Source organism: Brienomyrus brachyistius, chromosome 3 (genome assembly GCF_023856365.1).
Source record: "Brienomyrus brachyistius isolate T26 chromosome 3, BBRACH_0.4, whole genome shotgun sequence".
Taxonomy (NCBI): domain Eukaryota; kingdom Metazoa; phylum Chordata; class Actinopteri; order Osteoglossiformes; family Mormyridae; genus Brienomyrus; species Brienomyrus brachyistius.
In genome coordinates this window covers 15,056,051-15,075,748 of record NC_064535.1, presented here as the reverse complement: position 1 = coordinate 15,075,748, position 19,698 = coordinate 15,056,051, and the positions used below count along the sequence as shown (strand labels likewise).

The window sequence follows — 19,698 nt, the reverse complement described above, 5'->3', positions numbered from 1 at the left end:
GTGTTTTATTGCCCCTGCAGCCATGCCCCCCCCCCAAGTATTCGGTATTGCTACAGATTTATCTTCCCCATCCAAAGAAAGGAGCTCATTAGGAGCCCCCAAAAGGCGTGTTAATCATCATTTGCCAAACAATCAACTCACTGCACTTTACTTTTCTGATTTGGCGCCAGCCACACACCCCCGGTGCCTCGACAGGGATGAACGCCAGCTCCCAAATGAAACATTACCGCGGGTACGTTACCCACAAAATCGTTAACACCCCAGCGTTTCCTACACACGCCCCAGTCGACACCAGCCCTAAACCCGTTCTGCCCAACAAAGGATTTGAAGGCTGGAGGGCAAAACCAGCATTAGGGCAATCAAAGGCTGACAGTACGACACCCATCCGCTTTGTGTACGCAGCGATGCCAGGGCCCGCCCTGAACATGCTCTAAATAACAACAGTAGAGGCATTGTTCTGCTCTGTCACATGGACAAAAAGCAGTGCATTGTGGGTGAACACAATACAGGCGCTGGGGAGGGAGGAAAACATTTTCACAGTAGCGGGAGACGCAGGGTTCACCTGCAGGACAAAACAAAAAAACGGGAAAGGAACAGAAGCGGTAAAGAGCGCAACTCGTACACGTTCAGTCGCCTCCTAGAGCTGTATCAATTAACGAGAGAGGCAGCACTCTCCCACGGTCGGCGCACCCTAGCCCGCCGTCATCGTCAATCACTGTCGATCCTCAAAAAAACACCTCCACCACGCCCCAGCCTTCCAAAGTTTTCCCTATGGGCCTCAGGCACCGAATCTTTGAGTCGCGGAGCAGAGGTAGGTGGGAATTGGGCCGGAAACGTGCGCGAGTTTAATGGAAAAAGAAAAACGCTCGATATGACATCACATGCCCTCATCGACGGAATGGGAAAACACCCCGGAGAAGATGCCAACGGGCAGGACTGGAGAGCAAGAACACCACAGCCCCCCACCCCCCACCCCCAAAGACAGGATTAATGATGCCATTCATGCTCAACCCATGCATGCACCCTGACAAATATTATACTGCATACTTTTATTAATTATTGTAACAACAACTTATAATACAAGCTTTCAACTGCATGTATTGTACATATACACAGTCTTAGGCAGCCAAAAGAAATGTTGATAAAGCTATTTATCTGAGCAGTAAGGGTATATGTGCTCAAAACAAAATACTATTTAACATTGGAACGCATGCAAATTAAGGGTAGCAATAAAAAGTAACTGGATATTCTTCTCTCCTGCAAAATGTTACTGATATCTAAACATTCTTAACGTTATATTGCTTGTAAGTTCCATCTTTTAACATAGAACTTACGAACGATGTAGTGTTAACAAGGTTTCGAGAAACGGGGCCTTGGATGGCTAGATGAACGCCACTTCAGTTCCCAAACCTCTCCTCAGGGGCACCCCAGCCATTCCATATATTTGTTAAATTTCACCACCAGTTCAATGAATTAATCGATCTATCCATCCATCCATTTCCTGAAACCGCTTATCCTATATAGGGTCACGGTAAGTCCAGGGCCTAACCCAGAGGCTACGGGTGCAAGTCAATCAATCCAACAAATCAACCAGTTAAATGAGTCAGTCAATGATATCAATTAGCCATTAATATCTAGTGGTTGAGTTAAAAAAAAAAAAAAACGTGTGTATTGGACGGTAGCTGTAAATACTGGAGTGACCTTAAGAGAGGCGTTGAAACGGTTAAGCTAACGTTCTTTGACAGATGTAATATAGTTATACACCAACATGAAGATCATGTTAGACATAATTTTCTTGACTGCTTAATACTTTTGCACAGCACTGTATAATTCTTCCATGTATACAAATCTTCCCCGCTAAGGACGGATGGATATATATTACTAGTGTCAGTACATTTTTACCAGAATGCCTGGTTCTTCCCTTTTCCTCACAGTCTGCACTTGCTCTCCCTAAAAGCTTCGATTTAAAAGGGGAGCCTGGAGCTCAGAGGAAAGTCTCTGCGGATTCAGATGCAGGGGCGACGATCGCGATCGCCGGAGCGTGGCCTCGACACTGCGGGGGCGAAACAGTGACCATCGAATCCTGGATGAAACGGGAAGGTCAGATGTCTCAGACACCCGTCGAAGGGGCAAGGAGAGGCTAATACCAGAATGGGGATGAGATCCGTAACACAGAAAAAAGTATGGAAACATAATTAACAGCTAAACCTCTAAAATACCTCTAAAGTAAAGATAATGTTGTATTATTTTCTATACAGGTCATATACACGGTTTAGTCTACTATGATGTAAAAGATAATTAAACAGATTAACTACAGTCACAGAATAAGTTAATATTTGGTTAAACACCGTATGATACTTTGTTGGGCACTGTATGAGATGTTTACGCTTGTGATCGCTGCAGAGACTGGCTGGATGTAGCCGTCGCCTGGTATCAGTGAAACGCGGCAGATCGCTACCTGGCGAACAGGTCAAAATTCAAAGTCTGATGATTACTGAATGTGTATCACTATCACAGGTAGCGAAGTCGAAAAGTTGAAATATCTTAAGTCAAACCACTGTACAGTGGGGGGGCATCTGCATATTCATTCTAAATGAGTTATTTTAAATGCCATTTCCAACTCTGTACCAAACGCGGACTCATCTGTGACTCGAAGCTCGAATGAGTCGCGGCTCGTGCTTAGAAACGTGAGGAAATCGAGTCTGTACAATGGGGCAGCAGCCACACCCCCCCCACGTGGGATGACATCACAAGGCTAAACGCACGGCCCATGGGATCCGCCCCAGCGGAACAAACAGCCAATTAGAACCTGGTTTTTGCAGAAATACCAGCCAGAATACCAGCAGCCCACCATGCTTAACTTCACCGGAGATTTCTCTTCAGAGCCTGACTGAAGCATCTGCTTTCAGTTAACATCCTAAAACAAATAAACATGCTCTTTGCTCAGACCGATAGGTAGCATAGAGGGATGGGTGTGGACACGCGCGTGTTCAGGGTGCGAGTGCGCTGGACACGCGCGTGTTCAGGGTGCGAGCGCGCTGGCCGCCGTGAATTTTCTGCCTATTTTAATATCTCCAGAACTGATCCTTGGACTCCGGATGGGTGCCACAAGCGTCCCCCTGCATTCCACCCACGTTGAGACTTTCCATTTGCATTTAGTTGCCTAGGAGGTGCTGCTTGGTCTTCTCCACCAACAGCGGCCGTTACTTACCTGTCCCTCTCCATGGTGAATGATGCTCAGAGGCAGAAATAAGTTTCAGCTGCGAAATGAATAAGTACGAGACTGCGGGAGTAAAGGGGACCGCGGGGGATTAACTGGAAGGTGGACTTCTGGGTAGAATAGCAATTAATCAGACTCAAACGCCATAGGTCCTGGTGGTTAGTGTCATATGGTGGGGATGGAGATGGAGGAGAAGAATAGAGCGAGGAGAAAAAGTGAGGCACAGAGAAGTGGAAGGTGAAAGGAAAAAGAGAGAGGTTCTGAAGATCAGGTAACAGACCGACCTCCTCGTGGCCGGACTCTCACCGACACACAACCACAGCCTGGTTGGGAACACAACAACCCGGCCCGGACTGCTCAGGTTTCTGGAAATCTCACTGCACCGTGTGTGTGTGTGTGTGTGTGGGCACGCTAGCCGATGGCCGGATCTAGCAGCAGAGAGCGGCCTCATATGGGCAACCCGGAGTTGAGCTAAGGGGGGGGGGGGGGGGGTTGGGGTTGGGGTTGGAGGAGGGTAGGGTTACACGGGCCCCGAGGGGGGGAATCTGAGTGACGGCAACCTGAGACCCAGCCCTTAATACTTAATGTTCTCACAACGCTGCAGTTATGTTATGATGACACACACAAAAAACACAAACATGTTAAAATTCCTCCATGATCAATCTCCGTGTGTGACGGGAGTGCAGTGCACTCAGGGATCACGCAAGGCCTGAGTGGAGGGGGTGGCGCTCTGCATGATCCGTGCACTGGCAGAGAACCATCAGCACGTCCCAAACAGACCCTGCTTCCTTGAGCGACATCAGGGGCGCAGGTCGTGACCTCTGACCCCGAGCGGCTTTTGGATCTACACTGATAATCATTCACACCGCAAACTTGCGAGAGTCTGTTTTGGGATCTTTCTTTATATCATAGTGAAACTGGGACGGACAGATATGGAGACGTGTGTGTGTGTGTGTGTGTGTCAAAGCAGCATAGAGTGAGACGAAGCGTGAAGATGGAGGTCAGGCTGGATAAGGCGAGCCGGCAAGCCGGGTGCGAAGGGGGGGGTTTGGACTGGACACCCGCCTGCTCCCTTGCACAGCAGGTCTGTAATCAAGCAGAGCGCTGAAAGACACTTTCAAGGCGACCGAGACAGGAACCGGAGTAGTGTGCAGTCAGCCGAGACCCCCCCCCCCACGCAGCACGCGCATGGAAACGCCGACTGTAAGAGCACCAAGTCAAGAGTGCACAGTGTGCGGGACACACACGGTCATGGGGAGGGACAGACGAAAACCTGAGCAGTCCACAAAGAAGCAAAGAGCCACGCAAGTCCAGTCTGTCCAGAGGAAGGGGGCTTGGTTGAAGCCCTCAAGGCCAGACCGGGGATTTCGGGTCAACTGTAAGGGGGATTAACCTGCTGGCAGCCACAGATCAAATGTGCCCCACCCACGCAGGGACCCGTCAGCGTGGGACGTGGGCTGAGGAGGGACAGGAGGAGGGTAGGGTGGAGATGGCGGACAGCACAGCATGGCTGACACAGGCTTTCGTTACTGTGCGCCTTGTCAGTATTAGACGTTGCCAAAGTGATGGTGAAAACGCAGACAAACTACCGTTTACTTTCCCATTAGTAAATTATTTACAAGCTGTGAAGCCATTTTAACTGTACTTAACACATTCTGAGGAAAGGCATTAGCTGGGGGCCCTTTCCCCACCAGACACCCCCCTGCCATGGCCAGCAACCCCCCCACCCCGATCAGCTTTCTGCCCCGAGACACAGGCCAGCCCAAACACTTCCTCCCAGGGTAGCATTTAATAAAACACTTTTCTACCACTTTCATCCGGCCTCCATGTGTGGAAGTGGGGGGGGGGGTGTCATCTGTCCATCTATGAGGTAGGACCACTGAGAGGGGAGTCATTTGTCCACTAGGTATAGGGGGTGGGGGGCATTTAAGGGTTAAACATAGCCCTTGATTGACAGCCAGGATCTGTGAGAATGCTCATTTTCTGTGCGTGTGTGCAGTGTTCTCAGGCCGGCCAGGAGATGGTGCTGGAGTGCCCCCACTCAAAGCAGAGGTCCAACCACGTCACCAGACAGGTTCCGGAAAACACAGGAACCATGTGTGGCAAGAGAGGCACCGGCGCGATACCTGATAGGTTCCGATGCCAATGTGCTTCGGGTCGATCTTCACCAACTCGCCCAACGGGTCCTGGACACGCCTTCCGATGGACACTGGAAAGAGAGACGCCCCCCCCTCCCCATCAGGACCGACCGACAGAGACGTGGAGAGCAGAGCCCTGCATCCAGAGACACAAAGGGGGAATCAGGCCATGGACACTCGGCACCGTCGAGGCGTGAAAAGGCCAGCACACAAAAGCAACGTGAGAGGGAGAGCGGCCAGGTGTTTACGGCCCACGGAGAATGGCGTCAATACAGCTAATAAACTACGAGAGGTTATTAAGCAGCTTAGATATGCAGATGAGGGTCTCGGCGGTTTTGTTGTCGGGTTTGTTAATTGGAGCCCCCGAGATCATGAGCAGCTAGATCCAGGATATGCTAGTCGGGATGCCAGCAGTCACCAGCCCGACTAATTACTGTTTGGTAATAATCTGTCCCTGTGGAGGAGGGCAGCACCTGCCCCCGGGCCCCCCCCACCAGCCCAGGCACCCCGCCCCCCCCCCACACACAAACACACACACGCTTGCTGCAGTCTACAGGACCATAGCAGAGTCCCAGTTCTAATCACTGACACATGAATAGCTGGTGACAAGACCAGCTTCAACAATAACACCGCACCTGCCCCCCCCCATATGCTGATTGGGATGGTGCCTGTCTCTCCCTGCCGATACCAGCACTTATCTGGACCGTAAGATTCAGTCGGGGCCTGTGACTCCCTCCCTTTTCCTTAATCCCAACCCTTATTAGTTTAACTGAGACAGGAGGATGGGAGCTAGGGATTGGCCAAAACTGGCAACAACTGGCCAATTACACAAAAAAAAAAGCACAGTGCCCTCCCATCAATACGGATTGGCCAGCCGGCCAAGCGCAACTTAACTTAGAGCAGGACCAGAGTGCTCTGCCAGAGCCGGCGTCTCTGTTTAGGGGAGTCCCGCACACGCCGGCGGGGATCTCGTGGCAGACATCCCGACTCCGGTGGCAGCCAGAGAGCTCTGCTTCAGTGGCTCTGCAAGCCTCGAGGTACCCAGGCTGCGGAACGAAACTCTCACAAGCTGCACCTAGTTCCTGCTTAGAAACCATTCATTCTGTGCCGTAGAGCAGAAACTCTGTCTCCGGCGAAACCTCTGAAATATCACTCTGGGGTAAATATTACCCCAGACGGACCCTCCGAGAGTGCCCCAACCTGGAGCCAGCCCCCCCCCCTCAGAGGGGGCACACTCAGCATCTCACCCGTGGCCAAGCAAGAGTGGCAGGCAGACGTGGATGTATCTCCCCCCCCTCCCCGGAACCCTAGCCACACTGGCACCGGATGATCACCACGCCTGGAAAAATCCCATTTACACACAGAGCATCACTTCCTCTTCTGCCGTGGGCGAGTATTCGGTAACGGAGCAGAAAAACGATCCACATCTTGTTATGCCGCCGAGGCCGGCCGTGAGAGTCCTCAACACACCTCATGGGAGACAGGGATGCGTGGAGTAAACTTGGAACAAACTGAACACTGGATCCTCACGCGCGGATGCTGGAACGTGCGTTTGTGATCCTAGACCCCCGTGATCTACAAGCCGTTCACACTGTCCTGATGCAAGAAAACAAAAAACAAACACACTGCTGTGATTTTCCTTCCTACGACATGACAGCCCCTCTGATGCAGTGGGGGAGGGTTATATTTAAACCGGAAAGGTGGGGTCAGTTTAAAAATACGGGAAACTGGGGCCTTATAAATCTGATATTTGGGTTTGAACACCCCCATCCGCTGATGCGCTGCCAGGCCAGGCTGTTCTGGTGAGACATGAGGCCATACCGCCTCGCGAGTGGAAGGGGCCGCCGACGCATGGCGTAAGCGGGCGGACGTAGCGGCTGCCGAGGTATGCGTGCTGTGAAAACAAACCTCCATTAGCCACGTTCAGGGGTCCAGCTGCCATCTGGAGAACTGCCTTAACCCAAACCAGGAGCGGCGGTCCGAGTGCTCCCAACATAAACACACGTGCGAATGTGATGGGAGCAGCGGGTCACATACACACACACACGGATGCAGGGAGAACATACCCACGGGTCAGCATGTCCACTGACCGGGAGCTGCCATGCACACGCACCTCCACCAGGTGGTGCTGTTGGCAGTTAAGAGGCTGTCACCTCATGCCTCTAATTCTGGCTTCTTTCATTTTTAAGATGAAAGGAAATATACCTTTAAAGTAATAAAATGACCCTTATTCCTACTGCACAGAGTTTCTCCTCCAGGCCATGAAAGCTTCCCCCAGCCCCCTGAAGTTTGCCTTCCAGTCCTACCTTGACAGAGCCGCCCCTCGTTTACACACAGTAACAGAATGTAACTAAAGTCTTTCTCTAACGCCTTTCATTAGCAGATAAATATAGCTCTCACATTTTCCCTACACCAGGCCTGACCAAAGAGAAATTTATGATTAATTCCCATTCCGATTTGCCTTTTTTATGGAGGAAGTCTGGAATAATTCTCATTCCTCTGTGGGAAATGTTTGATTCGCCTCCAGAGCTCTTTGATTCCTTCCTCGTTTGAGACGCTGCCGATGGGGCCAGACGCTTGTGTGGTCTGTACACACACACACACACACACACACACACACACACACACACACACACACACACACACACACACACACACACACACACACACACACACACACACACACACACACACACACACACACGCAAAAATAACTTGAAGTATCTATGTTTTGCTGACTTTTACTCAAGTAGCTGTACTGATGCATCCAAGCCACCCTGTAGATGTTTAGCTTTCTACATGAAAATATAGAATATTACAGATTTTGAAGCAGATTATTACAGATTTTGAAAGCCAACTTAAAGTAGAGGGGAGGAGGTCATTTGGAAACAGCACTGCGTTGGGTGAGTGACAGCATCACTGCATGACATTCCAGTGCACAAAAAAAAAAAAAAAAAAACATACATGCACATGAAGGCACAGACTGAGCACAGGGCCACAGCGATGGGGCTGCACACCTGTGCTGATCACTAAGCTCGTACTCCTGCCTGAGAAGCTCGAAGGGCGATCTTACCAGCACTCCGGAGATTGGGGTCCAGGTCTGGCATCTCCTTCACAGCTTCAGGGCTCACGCTGTAGATGGAGGCCCCAGCCTCGCTGGTGATGCTGGGAACAGGAAGAAGAGAAGAAAGAGAGCGACAGAGGGATGAGGGAAAATGGGTATCCGTCGCGTCAGCACAGACAGTCGTTTCGATAAAATTACTCACCCCGAGGCTTGGGAACTGAAAATGTGATAGCCATGGCTGAGGCTAGGAAAGCAGGTCGGGGGGGGGGGGGGGGTGAGGAAAGCACAGAAAGCAGAAGCTTAAAAAGCCCCCCCAGGCGAAGCAACTACCCAGCCAGCCGAGTTCAGGGGGTGCCATGGCGCTTAGAAAATACTTTTATCGTTTAACCTGAGGTGGCGTCGTTATGGCGATGACAGATGTTAAACCGCTCGGTGATGTTTGCTCAAAAAGCAGCATCAGAGTAGCGATTCCAACACAGAGACCAGGACACTGGTCACTGGCTGCAGCGGCACCAAAATACAACTGAATCTGAAACACACGTTCCGCCCCAATCAGATCTCGTCGTCATTTATGGCAATGACCTTGGCTTTGTGTTTCTGACAGAATTTGGGCCTTTCAGCAAAAATGCTGGGGATCCGTGATACAGACAGAAACAGGGGGGAGACAGACACCCTAAAGAGAGACCCGGGGCTCTACCAATGAGTTTTACAAAAATATTTTTTTCTCCAGCAATAGTAATCAGAAGATCAGAGTGTTTTTTAATGATGAGCTATTTGGACTGTTTTAGGAAGACTGGCTTTGGTGACACTGAATAAGCGGCACGATGTTTTGTGTTTTTAGTTCAGATACAAGGTGAGACTCCGCTTGAAAGCAGCCAGCGGTTTGTGCCAGAGACGACATCGCGAGGGGGGGAAACTGTAGCGATGCAGCGCTGTTGGGGGGGGCTGGAGAGAGAGCTTGTGGTTGGGGGGGGGGGGGAAGGAGAGGGAACGGTTTAATGAAAAATGGATCACAAAGTCAAAAGGGCAGGGAGGGGAAGGTGTAATTCAAGAAGCATCATGAAGAGGCGGCGTTGGTGGCAGCAGGCTGGGGCAGAGTCACACTGGCAGGTGCGTGTCTCTCAGAGAGGGAGCCCGGCTTCAGTGCCGCACCTCTGCAGAGAGCCAATAATAAGCCCTGCTCCCTATTAATTAAACTCCAGCGGATGTTTAACGAGCTCATAACGTCTGTGGATGGGAGCGATGGTTTCGGGAGCTGCTCAAATACGGGATCCCCGGAACGAGACTCCTGCTTTCGAACTCTGCTTTTCGCTTCGTCACCGTGGGTCTGGGGACGGTTTTAAATATTTACGCGGACCTGCCCCGCCACCGACGCACTGTTTTAACGCGTGGCAGCTTCTGCGTTAAACAGAAACGTGGCAGGGGACTTATTCAGTGTAAACAAGCCCTTATCCTAACAGGTCCTAGCATCAGGGCAACGTGTAAATAAACTCCTGTGTCCACACCCAGGCTGAGACCTTCTTTGTCATAGCTGACATTTACATGGGGGGTACCTGGACACCCTCTGTAATGGTATCGCAATCCCTGGATCCAAAAAGAGGGCGCGCACACACACACAAAAAAAATAACCGACAATTCCTGTACGTCACGTCATGACAATATCCATAGTAACAAGACAATTGGTATAATTCTGGGTGTTTTCCTACGATCAAATTACCAGAAACGCCTGGGTTTAGAGTTTTATATTACACAGCAACACATCATCCCCGGTCACCATATTTTGGGGTCAAAAACTGGGTTAAAATTCGTTCGCAGCACATGCTTTGCGACGCTCGCCGCTTAGTCAGTGACAGACAGCAAAGAGAAGCAGCCACAGCGAATCATTGTAATGAAATGACCTCATAATTATAACAATGTTCGGCATTCATGACTGACACTTTGTACATTTTATTTTCCACTGTGTACATAGACTTCTCGTTACTTTCTGGTGTCACACAGTGAAGGTGGTACTTATTAACATATTTCAGATGTAATGGCCATTCGCAACATTTTCCCGGAGCTTAAATACCGTCTTTCTAACAGAACGGCGCCAGTGCGAAGTCATCTGCAAGTGCGGGTAGTGCAACAACAGCGCCATCCAGTGGCCCGAAACATGTACTTTCGGTGTCTGGCAAAAATCACTAGATGCGAGCTTCCCTGAAACTGGTTTTGCATGACATCTAAAAACAGAAAAACAAGTTCATTAGCATGCTTTGTTCACTGAAACCAGAGGACTAGTTTAGCCAGAAAAACGGTACGGTCGATAACAAAGAGACAATGCTTACATGGTACAAAGATATTTTATGAAATCGTATGATAATTAAGCACCGGAAACAGCGGAAGGCACTAAACACCCTTATTGCTGTCAACCAGGCTTGCGTTAAGGTGAGATTTCAGCATCTCCATTTCACTCGTCTCCAACCTCAGACCTCATTGCTGGGCGACTCCTGCTATTGGTACTGGTCACAGACATCGGTGCTAATTACTGACATCCATCCTGGCAACAGGCAGCAGAAGCCTTCTGACAAGAATGAGACCCCTCCCCACCTACCCCCGTTACCTCTTTTCCCCATCCGACATTAGGCCTTCTATCCATCCCAATGCTCTGCGTGAAAATGGCCTGACATGTGACCTTCTGCTGGGTCATATGGGCTTTGGGCTGCAGAACGGCTCATTAATCTGATATTCACACACAAAGGGTGGCACAGGGAGCCACGGTGGGCTTTTGGGTCCCTGAGTGCTGGGAGGCGGCCACTGGGCTTCTGTGTAAACACACACACGTAGGTTTGTATTTATATCTTTGTGGGGACTCGTTTCTACGGGGAAAACTGTAATGGCAGCACGACGACCCTAACCCTTACTCAGCCCTAACCTTAACCATAAGTAATCAAACAAAATACTTCTGGCATTGTTAGTTGTTTTGATCGCATTCACAGATCTTTGTGGGGACCTGGAAAATGATTCATGGCAGGCTATGTTTGGCTCAAACGGACATTTGGTCTCCACAATGTCATATAAACCTAACACACACACACACACCACACACACAAACACCGGACAGCCTGTCATTTCATCGAGCAGCAGACATGTCCCCAGTGCGTCACAACAGAACCTTGTGTGCGGAACAGGCAGTGACGAAGACGCCCGAGAGCCAGGGCCTTATTCAGAAGCCACGGAGGAGAGGGCGTTTGGCGTTCGTAGTCACTGGTATGAGAAAAGCACACCAGCTAGGGATTGGGCAGGAACACTAACCCCTGAAACAGAGAACGTGGGTAAAATAAGAAAATACTTTTACTGCATTACTTACGGGACATGAAGGCGGCATCGACCCAGCAGACCTAAAAATGCACCCAGGACAAGGGCGTGGCATTCCCTTCCTCGGCTAAGTGGTATCAGACACCCTCACCCCCCCCCCGACGAGCTGTCGGTCAACTGAAAGGGAGACGGATCCTCAGATTAAGCCCCAAGGCCCCTGTCCCATGGGAAGGTGCCCCGTGAATACGTGCCGAGGCACGCAAAGCCAGAATCATGTCCAAATTAATTACCGCAACGCGTGCAGCTGCCGGCACCGAGCTCCCCTAAAGCCATGGATGCGGCTACAGTGACACGGATACAGGGGGGGCCGGGGTCGTCTCTGCGGGGAGGGCATCGCTATGGCAGGCAGCAGAAGGTTGTCTCTATGCAGACAGGCATCTAGGCAAACGCCCCCGGTCGCCATCGGCAGGTCACCAGCAAGTCGTTCTGAGCGTATTCCTCATCCGGTCTCTGTCCCGTCCGTCGGCAATGTCACCACTGGCTGTTGCCCCCTCCCTTACTGAAACGAGCACTCCCGAAAGGCCATGTTTAGCCCAATGATGACAGCCTTGCCGTCCTGGGAGAAGGATGCGGGCCCTGATAGGCTGACCTGCCCTCGTGTCCGTCGCCGGAAAACTCTACTAATTAAGTGCACCCATCAGACGCGGGCGGGCGGGCGCTGGGTCGTCGATACCATCGCGGCCGTAAGGCGATACGGCATCTTCGACCGAAAAAGGAAGCAGGGCAGACCAAAACAAGCGGACGGGACGCACGCTGAAACCTGGCCCCACCTTTGTCCCCCTCTGCTGGAGGGGGGCCAGGTGCGCGCATCAGATCGCGGATGTCTGAAACGTGAAATCCGAGGAGAGGCAGAAGGGCACACTGAACCACATCCCGGGCCGCCGAGGCCCCTGCTGGCGCAAGAACTGCTGAACCGTTTCGGGAGGGACATTCATGCCAAATGAATAGGGGGCTGACCTTCACCGGCGTGGCGCGGCCCGGCACCAGCGCCAGGAAAAGCCAGAACAGTGACTTCGCTGTGGTGTCATCAACATGACCCCATTTCCCATGATGCCCCATCCTCATCAGGCATCCGATAAACGCATCATAGCACAGATCTTCAAACAGGGCTTTTAATTAATTGGAGCTCATTTAATTTAAGCCTTTGGGAAGCCTGCAGATCCAGGCGAGACGGAACGTTCTGGAGGAATGCCGTCTATATGGTCATCGGAACGACAATGACCCGACGGCACCCAATAAGAGTAATTTAATTCGCTAATCCAAAGGGACTCTGACGAGGATCCATAACCCTCATTAGAGCCTTTAGATCAGTGTTTCCCAAACCAGTCCTGGGGCCACCAGACAGTCCATGTTTCCACTCTCTCCCAATTCCCTGGGAATTCAGAGGACTGGTTTGAGAAACACTACTTTAGATAACATTTGTATCCAAGTTAGCCAGAGCTTCCTGGAAAAGACCTTGGGGGGGGTTGGGATTTTTTCTAATGAGGAATCAGATGAATCTGCTTGACTTTCACTGGAAGAATGAGCGAAAATGGGGCAGCCATCTTTATGATGTCACATGACCTTCACCATGACGACCAGGACCCTTCCATGACCTTCACCATGGCGACCAGGACCCTTCCATGACCTTCACCATGACGACCAGGACCCTTCCATGACCTTCACCATGGCGACCAGGACCCTTCCATGACCTTCACCATGGCGACCAGGACCCTTCCATGACCTTCACCATGACGACCAGGACCCTTCCACTTTGTTGACCTGTTCAGTCAGCTGGGGAGTTCAGTCTTCCAGGGTCATAGCCATTGGAAACACCATCAGATATCGGTCTTCGTCTCATCTGTAATTTGTGACATTTTTCACCAGAAAAGGGGCCAAATGGCAGGTGCCAGACAGCCTTAGAATCACGCAGAGTCCCGGAGGCACCAAGTGCAGAATCCGCACGCAGCCATGTCAAAGCTACCCTCCGGAGGGCAGTAGAGTGTGCGTCTGAAGAGTGTAAACCTTGCAGCCAGTGACATCAGTCCACTGGCAGTGACATACACAGTGATGCACTGCTACGCCCCCTACTGGCCACGCCTGTCTCATTTGCAGACTGAAGCCTCCCAGCGGCAGCTTGTGATGGTCTAGCCTAAGCTTCTGGGATTTGTACGACATGCCTGCACCATATTTTTGGGAATGCTTCACTCGTGCAGCTTTGCTCTGCCGATTACACTGGGACATTTTCTTTCTCATTATGAGTCATGGATTTCCTGTTCTGTATTATCCCTCGCTTCTGACAGATGCTCATCCAATTCAGTTTTTATCATACTCACAGCCCCCACCCAAACCCCATATTTAATGCCTTTCTCCCTCTCCCAGAAGTTAACTTTTTTTTTGAGACGTTCATCCTGAGGAGCTTTTCCCCCTTTAAAATCTATTTTCTTTCTTTTATTCAAGAAGAAATAAAATGGTCTTCAGCCAGCAGCGCAGAACTTTACGGAGCGTAAAATACGAAAGTCAGTAAAACTGTTAAGCGGAGTTCCAGGTTTTCTGCCATCACGTGACACACGGGGCTACATCGGAGTGGGAATGGTGGCATTCCCATCGTCAGCGGTCTCCGAAGCCAGGAGGGAATGTGTCACTGAGGAAACGTTTGCGCTGGTGATTCAACCCAAAACAGGAAAGGAAGCGACGGATTACGCATGAGAACTAGAGATGAGGGGCGCTGTAATAACGTCAATAACCCAGCGATGGACCACCACCCTCCCCAAGGCACCGGCATCACAGACCCCAGGTACGTGGGCCATGACCGGATCCAAGGGGGTGTGAGGAACTGTGCAATGGGGGCATCAGATCGTGGCAATACGAAGAGGTTCCTACACACTGTTAAATTAGAGAGACGATGTGGGGGCAGGGTAGCCTCTTCATCCACGGGCCAGATTCATAATCAAATCAAACGTCATAACATCCCCCGGAACAAGACAGAAAGTGATTGGTGCTGACTGGCTCATTTAGGGGACGTGACCTTGAGCTCGATTTTGGGGAGGGCCGGGGGGGGGTCTTGTCTCGTGTCAGATCAGGCTGGGCGGGAAGTGGCCTGAGCGCTGTATCATGATCCTATCCTCGTGGGGGGGGGGGGGGGGGGTGGTTGATCTTGAAGGACATCGAGGACCACGAGCAGGGGTCTCCCTTTCCTGACCTTAATGATACCACATGCAGCGTCAGCGGGCCCGCGATCCGGCCCGGCTCTGAAACGGGAACGTCGGCAGACTACGGGAGAAGCCCAAAGCAGGCTAATCAGGATTCAAAACAGACTCTTCAAACTGAAAAGGAAGCTGACTGATGACCTTCAAATCCTGCATTTATTCTGGTGGAATGAAGGAGCACAATGAGAGACACTGATGATGGAAACATTAGAAGCAGCGAGGAAAAGCAGCTTCAGTGTGTATCGGAATGAAGGGCTCTGTATATACTGGAATATTCTAGAAAATGTCAGCCCAAAAACAGACTAAACATCAGTTCTGCTCCAATTAAGCACAGAAACATCAGAATGCCAACCCCCCAACCCCCACAAACAAAAGGATGCAGCAGCTGAAGCTGACTGCACGGTTGGTGTTGTGTGACCCCCCTCATTCCCGGGCCTGTCAGGAACCATCGTCCCACAATCGCATCCCGGAAAAAACATTGCAAGTCCCGCTCCCGCTCTTATTTTGATGGGCGGGGGGAATCCGCTGTGATAACAGCCCCATAAACAAATTGTGACAACAGAGGTCAGCATGTTGCTGAAAGTGAGGCATGATGGCACTAGGGCAGCCAGCCAGACGGGAGGGAGGTGGGTACCCTGGACACCGCAAGGTCCCGGAGGCGCCAGGAAAACCACGCTGACTGTTCCCACTAACCGCTTCCCCACAGCACCGGCAAAAGTAGAAGACGCACACAATCCGGGGAAGGAGGACGCTTCCCATTTTCAAAGCTGAACGGTCAAAAGCATTTAGCCACACCCCCGTCCTCCAGCACTCCCAGGGGAATGGAAAGTTCAGGGGCCAGGTGCATCCTGGGAAGGGGTGAGGAGGGTCTGACACAGACACGTGCCGGGAATCGGCTCACCTGTTCATCGCGAACATGTCAAAGTGTCCAGGATAGGGTGCGGCTGCTGTACCATCAACAAAGGAACTCCTTTACCAAAAAGTATGATGGAATGGATGGCCGGTGGAATTAATACCTGCTGCTGTAGTACTTTTGTTATCATACCAATGAACGGTACTGTGTCTGGGTGTACTTATCCAAAGAAAAACTTTATTTGTCCTATTCTTTACATTTTAGAATAATTATAATGACATAAAGACATCAATACTGTAAAACAACATATGAAATCATGCACTAGCCAAAACATCTTTTTTGTGGGGGCAGGGGGGGGGGGGGGACAGCTCTGCGGTTTGGGACTCATTAGGTTGTCTGTTCCAATCCCTGGTCATCAGAGTGATGCCACCACTGGGCCCTTGAGCGAGACCCTTAACCCCAGTTGCTCCAGTGACTGGCTGACCCTGCTCTCTCCTCTGTCCCAGTTCCATGATGTGGCCTCCTGGGATGTTTTCCCAGCTGTCCTGAATGAGATCCCACATACATGCTCAGCCCTCATTGGCTGCGTTTCCTTCATATTCTGATCAAACTCATCCAAACCCATTTCTGCTCTGTTTAGGTCAGGTCATGTGACGCGACACCCTATCATTCTCCTTTGTAGCCTGGGTCGTTCAAACTTTTGACTGTTACAACAAAACAGTATTAGGCACCCAGGATCGGCAAGGCAGCAAACACACAATACAAATGACAACCAATACAGTGTAATAAGTCAGAGTAAGTCTTACACAAACAATAACTAAAAGTGTACAAAACCATTGGCTTAAAACCTTCCAGTCTCTGACATATGAAGCCTAAATGTCGCTAAGCCTCTAATGCAGCCTGGTCAGGTAATGAGCCCATCTCTGAAAAGGCTGCGTGTTCAGACAGAGCTCTGTTCACTGCCTCCGCCTTTCCTGGAGTCCTGGATGACTGAGGATTCCGGAAGCTCCATCGGCGCTCTGTGCCGTCATGCCGACACCCCCGGCAGCCTGAAGACAGGCTGCCCCTTCATCATCCCCCTCCTCCAATCTTTCCTTCAACACAAACATGGAGGAGGGGTGTTCAGTGTGGAGCGACTGCTTCTCAGCCCCCCTCTGGAAAAACCCCCCAAGAAGAGCCATTAGGCAGAGGCCCAGTCACTTGGCCCTTCAGCATCAGTCCCTGTGTCCATTATGGTTATTTTTACAACCCACTGGCACTTTTTGTACCTGCACGCTCAGCACACTGCGACCTCAGCGCTTGTCACTTAAGGACAGAGGACAGGGACAGGCTCTTGCCAGCCTTCACGGGGAGTCCCAGGGTACCAGGGTGGGGGGGGAGTAGGCTATCAGCAGGACGTACAGCACTCTGACTGCGTTTGAGGCAGGGGGGTAGGGGAAAGGGGTCCCGAACGCCCCCCATGTTTCATTTTCCGCTCACCAGACACGGGAAACAAAAAAATGGATGAAAAGGGACCTTTATCTGAAAGCTATTTAAAGCTTGAAAGGTCAGAAGTCTAGAATTACAGCAGGCAGGTACTTTGGCAAAAGCTGGGAATTTAATTGCTGAGTACAGAACAGTCACTCAACAGGCAAGCCCTAACCACCCCCCCCCCCGGCAGCCCCCTCCCTCCAAACTCTGAAGATGGAGTGGGCCTAGTTGTGGCAACAGTCAGACTAACTGCTGCCCCCTATCATTTTGAGAGTGCGGTGAGGGAGGCCAATGTGACAGGGAGGGCTAGCGGGTGGACGGCGTAAGAACAACCGCTGAACTAACCAGCACGAGCCAGACGGCCTCACAAGGTATGAAGCCTCTCGCAAACAACTGGGAGATACGGCAGCACTTGCACATGGACCTGAATACCCAGAGGCCCCGGGAGGGTGACTGCACTGCATCCACCACGGGCCAAGAGTGCAGTAAGCAGAATTTTTCCAGTCGCTGACTAGCCGAGTATGAGGGAGGCAAAAGCAGAGAAAAAAAGATCCTTATTCTCACATGATACAGGCAGCTTACGGTTTGAGGAAAAATCAAATAAAGGCACCATGCCTGGCCTGTGCTCTTTGGAAAGGTGCATGATTATTCAGCATTAAGGATTTTACCTAGGATGCATCAGTCCATCCCCAACATCTCTGGCTGGCTGCTAGCCGCGGCACCGCTGAAGCAAACACGACCCGTGTCCCTCGCGTCCGTCTTATTGCGGAGTTCACCCTGGGGTCACTCCACAGTCTTTTAGGAATTCCATGGGAAAATCGTTCACTTCCATCTCTGGACTATGGGGAATATTCTCCCTCATCTCTTCCTCCCGGGATGAGACATATAATCAGAGGTGGAAATTTCAGGTGCACATAGTACAAATCCAGACCATGATTTAGTTTCAACCAACCAGTTGAGCATAAAGAGTCACAGTCACAGAGTCCTCACCTGGTTGGTTGAGAAAAAATCCTGCTCTGGATTTATACTTTCTGGACCTGAAATTATCACCTCTGCATATAATCAGGTTCTCAGGAATGACACCCCAGAGCCAGCCTCGAAGAGACACCGTTATTTTTCGACGTGGACGTATTTGCGCTGCATACCTTTAACTTGGAACTGCAGCTTTCCGGAAAAATTCGGCACAGGGTGATACGCCTTCCCAAATGGAAGCCAGTTCACTGTATCCGCTTACTGACTGATTGGAAGCAGTGGGAGAATGAGGAAGATATTAAACTTCAAGTCATACATTAAGGTTCAGTCAGAGGGGGGTCAAGCGCAAGTTGGCCAAACCTGTTTTTGTGCCACCAGAGACAAGAGAATAAACAGAGAAATAAAAGTCAGGCTTGGGGGAGAGGTGAAGGGTCACGAGGTCAGGGAGCAGGAGTTTCAAACAAGCAGACTTCTGAGGGGCTTTTTACATTCATGGCCGTCACTCATGGTGGGGGGGGGATTCAAAACTGGTAACACTAAATCAACCTCATATTTAACAGAGTCAGCGCATTAAATCGAAATTTAAAATGATTTAAAATGTCATGCTGGGGCCTGAACCCCCCACTCGTTAAGCACAAAACCCCCACTGGGCCTGGGGGCTGCAGGTGGGACCCTGGGTAGTGCCGTTACTCTGAGTCGCGGAGATGAGACCTCCAAGCCAGCGGGGGGAGACAACAGTATCATTATCGTTCTGATTCTCCAAGGAGCCCCTGCTCCATCTGACAAGCGTTTAGTCTACAGCCCCTGGCTGAACCGCATTCCCGTACACCATGAGGAGCTGGAACGCAGGAGGCCGCCGCCGCATCCAAAGCGCCTGACTGTGTCCTGTGATTAATCGGGGCCAGCCAACTGTAAATAAACCCACCCGTTCAATCCCTTAACATCCACGCCCACTGGCCTGTGGGACCGGCCCTAGCCTCTCTCCCAGTCTCCCAGACCTGCTGGCGAAAGAGAGAGTCCACTACCACCTCTGACTGGTTCTGGGAGGAGGTCCAATCCCAACCCTAAAGTCAACAAACACAGATCCGCAAGAGTAAAGGAGGGGAAAAAACACTAATAATAATTTTGTAAATCTAGCAGTTATTTACGTTGGATTTAAGCTGACGAGACTATACCGGCTACAGAAACAGTAAGACATATTTGTTTTTAATTAGTCAAATAATGTCCAGATGTCGCATAAACCCAAACGAATCACACATTCCGGACTGTTCCGCTTACAGCGCCGCTCGACTCCTCCCCTGCTCTGTTTTCCTACCGTCCACAGGGTTTATTGACAGAGCTCAGCAAAAACGCTGCATCTTAACAGCTCTGGAATGCTGGCGAGAAGCTGCAAGTGTTCGTAACGTGAAGTCCCCCCCCCCTCCCCGACGTCGTGGCCT

General features: G+C 50.9%; 1 protein-coding gene across 2 annotated transcripts in view; it reads right to left on the bottom strand.

Moving 5' to 3' along the window:
• Positions 1–19,698, bottom strand: part of srbd1 (S1 RNA binding domain 1) — a 61,515-nt gene that overhangs the window by 17,780 nt on the left and 24,037 nt on the right. For both annotated transcript variants that reach the window (XM_049008057.1, XM_049008058.1), the window contains exons 16-17: positions 8,432–8,523; positions 5,347–5,429 (exon numbers count right to left, since the gene is read on the bottom strand). In XM_049008057.1, coding sequence (XP_048864014.1) covers positions 5,347–5,429; positions 8,432–8,523 — 175 coding nt within the window. The remainder of the gene's footprint in view (positions 1–5,346; positions 5,430–8,431; positions 8,524–19,698) is intronic.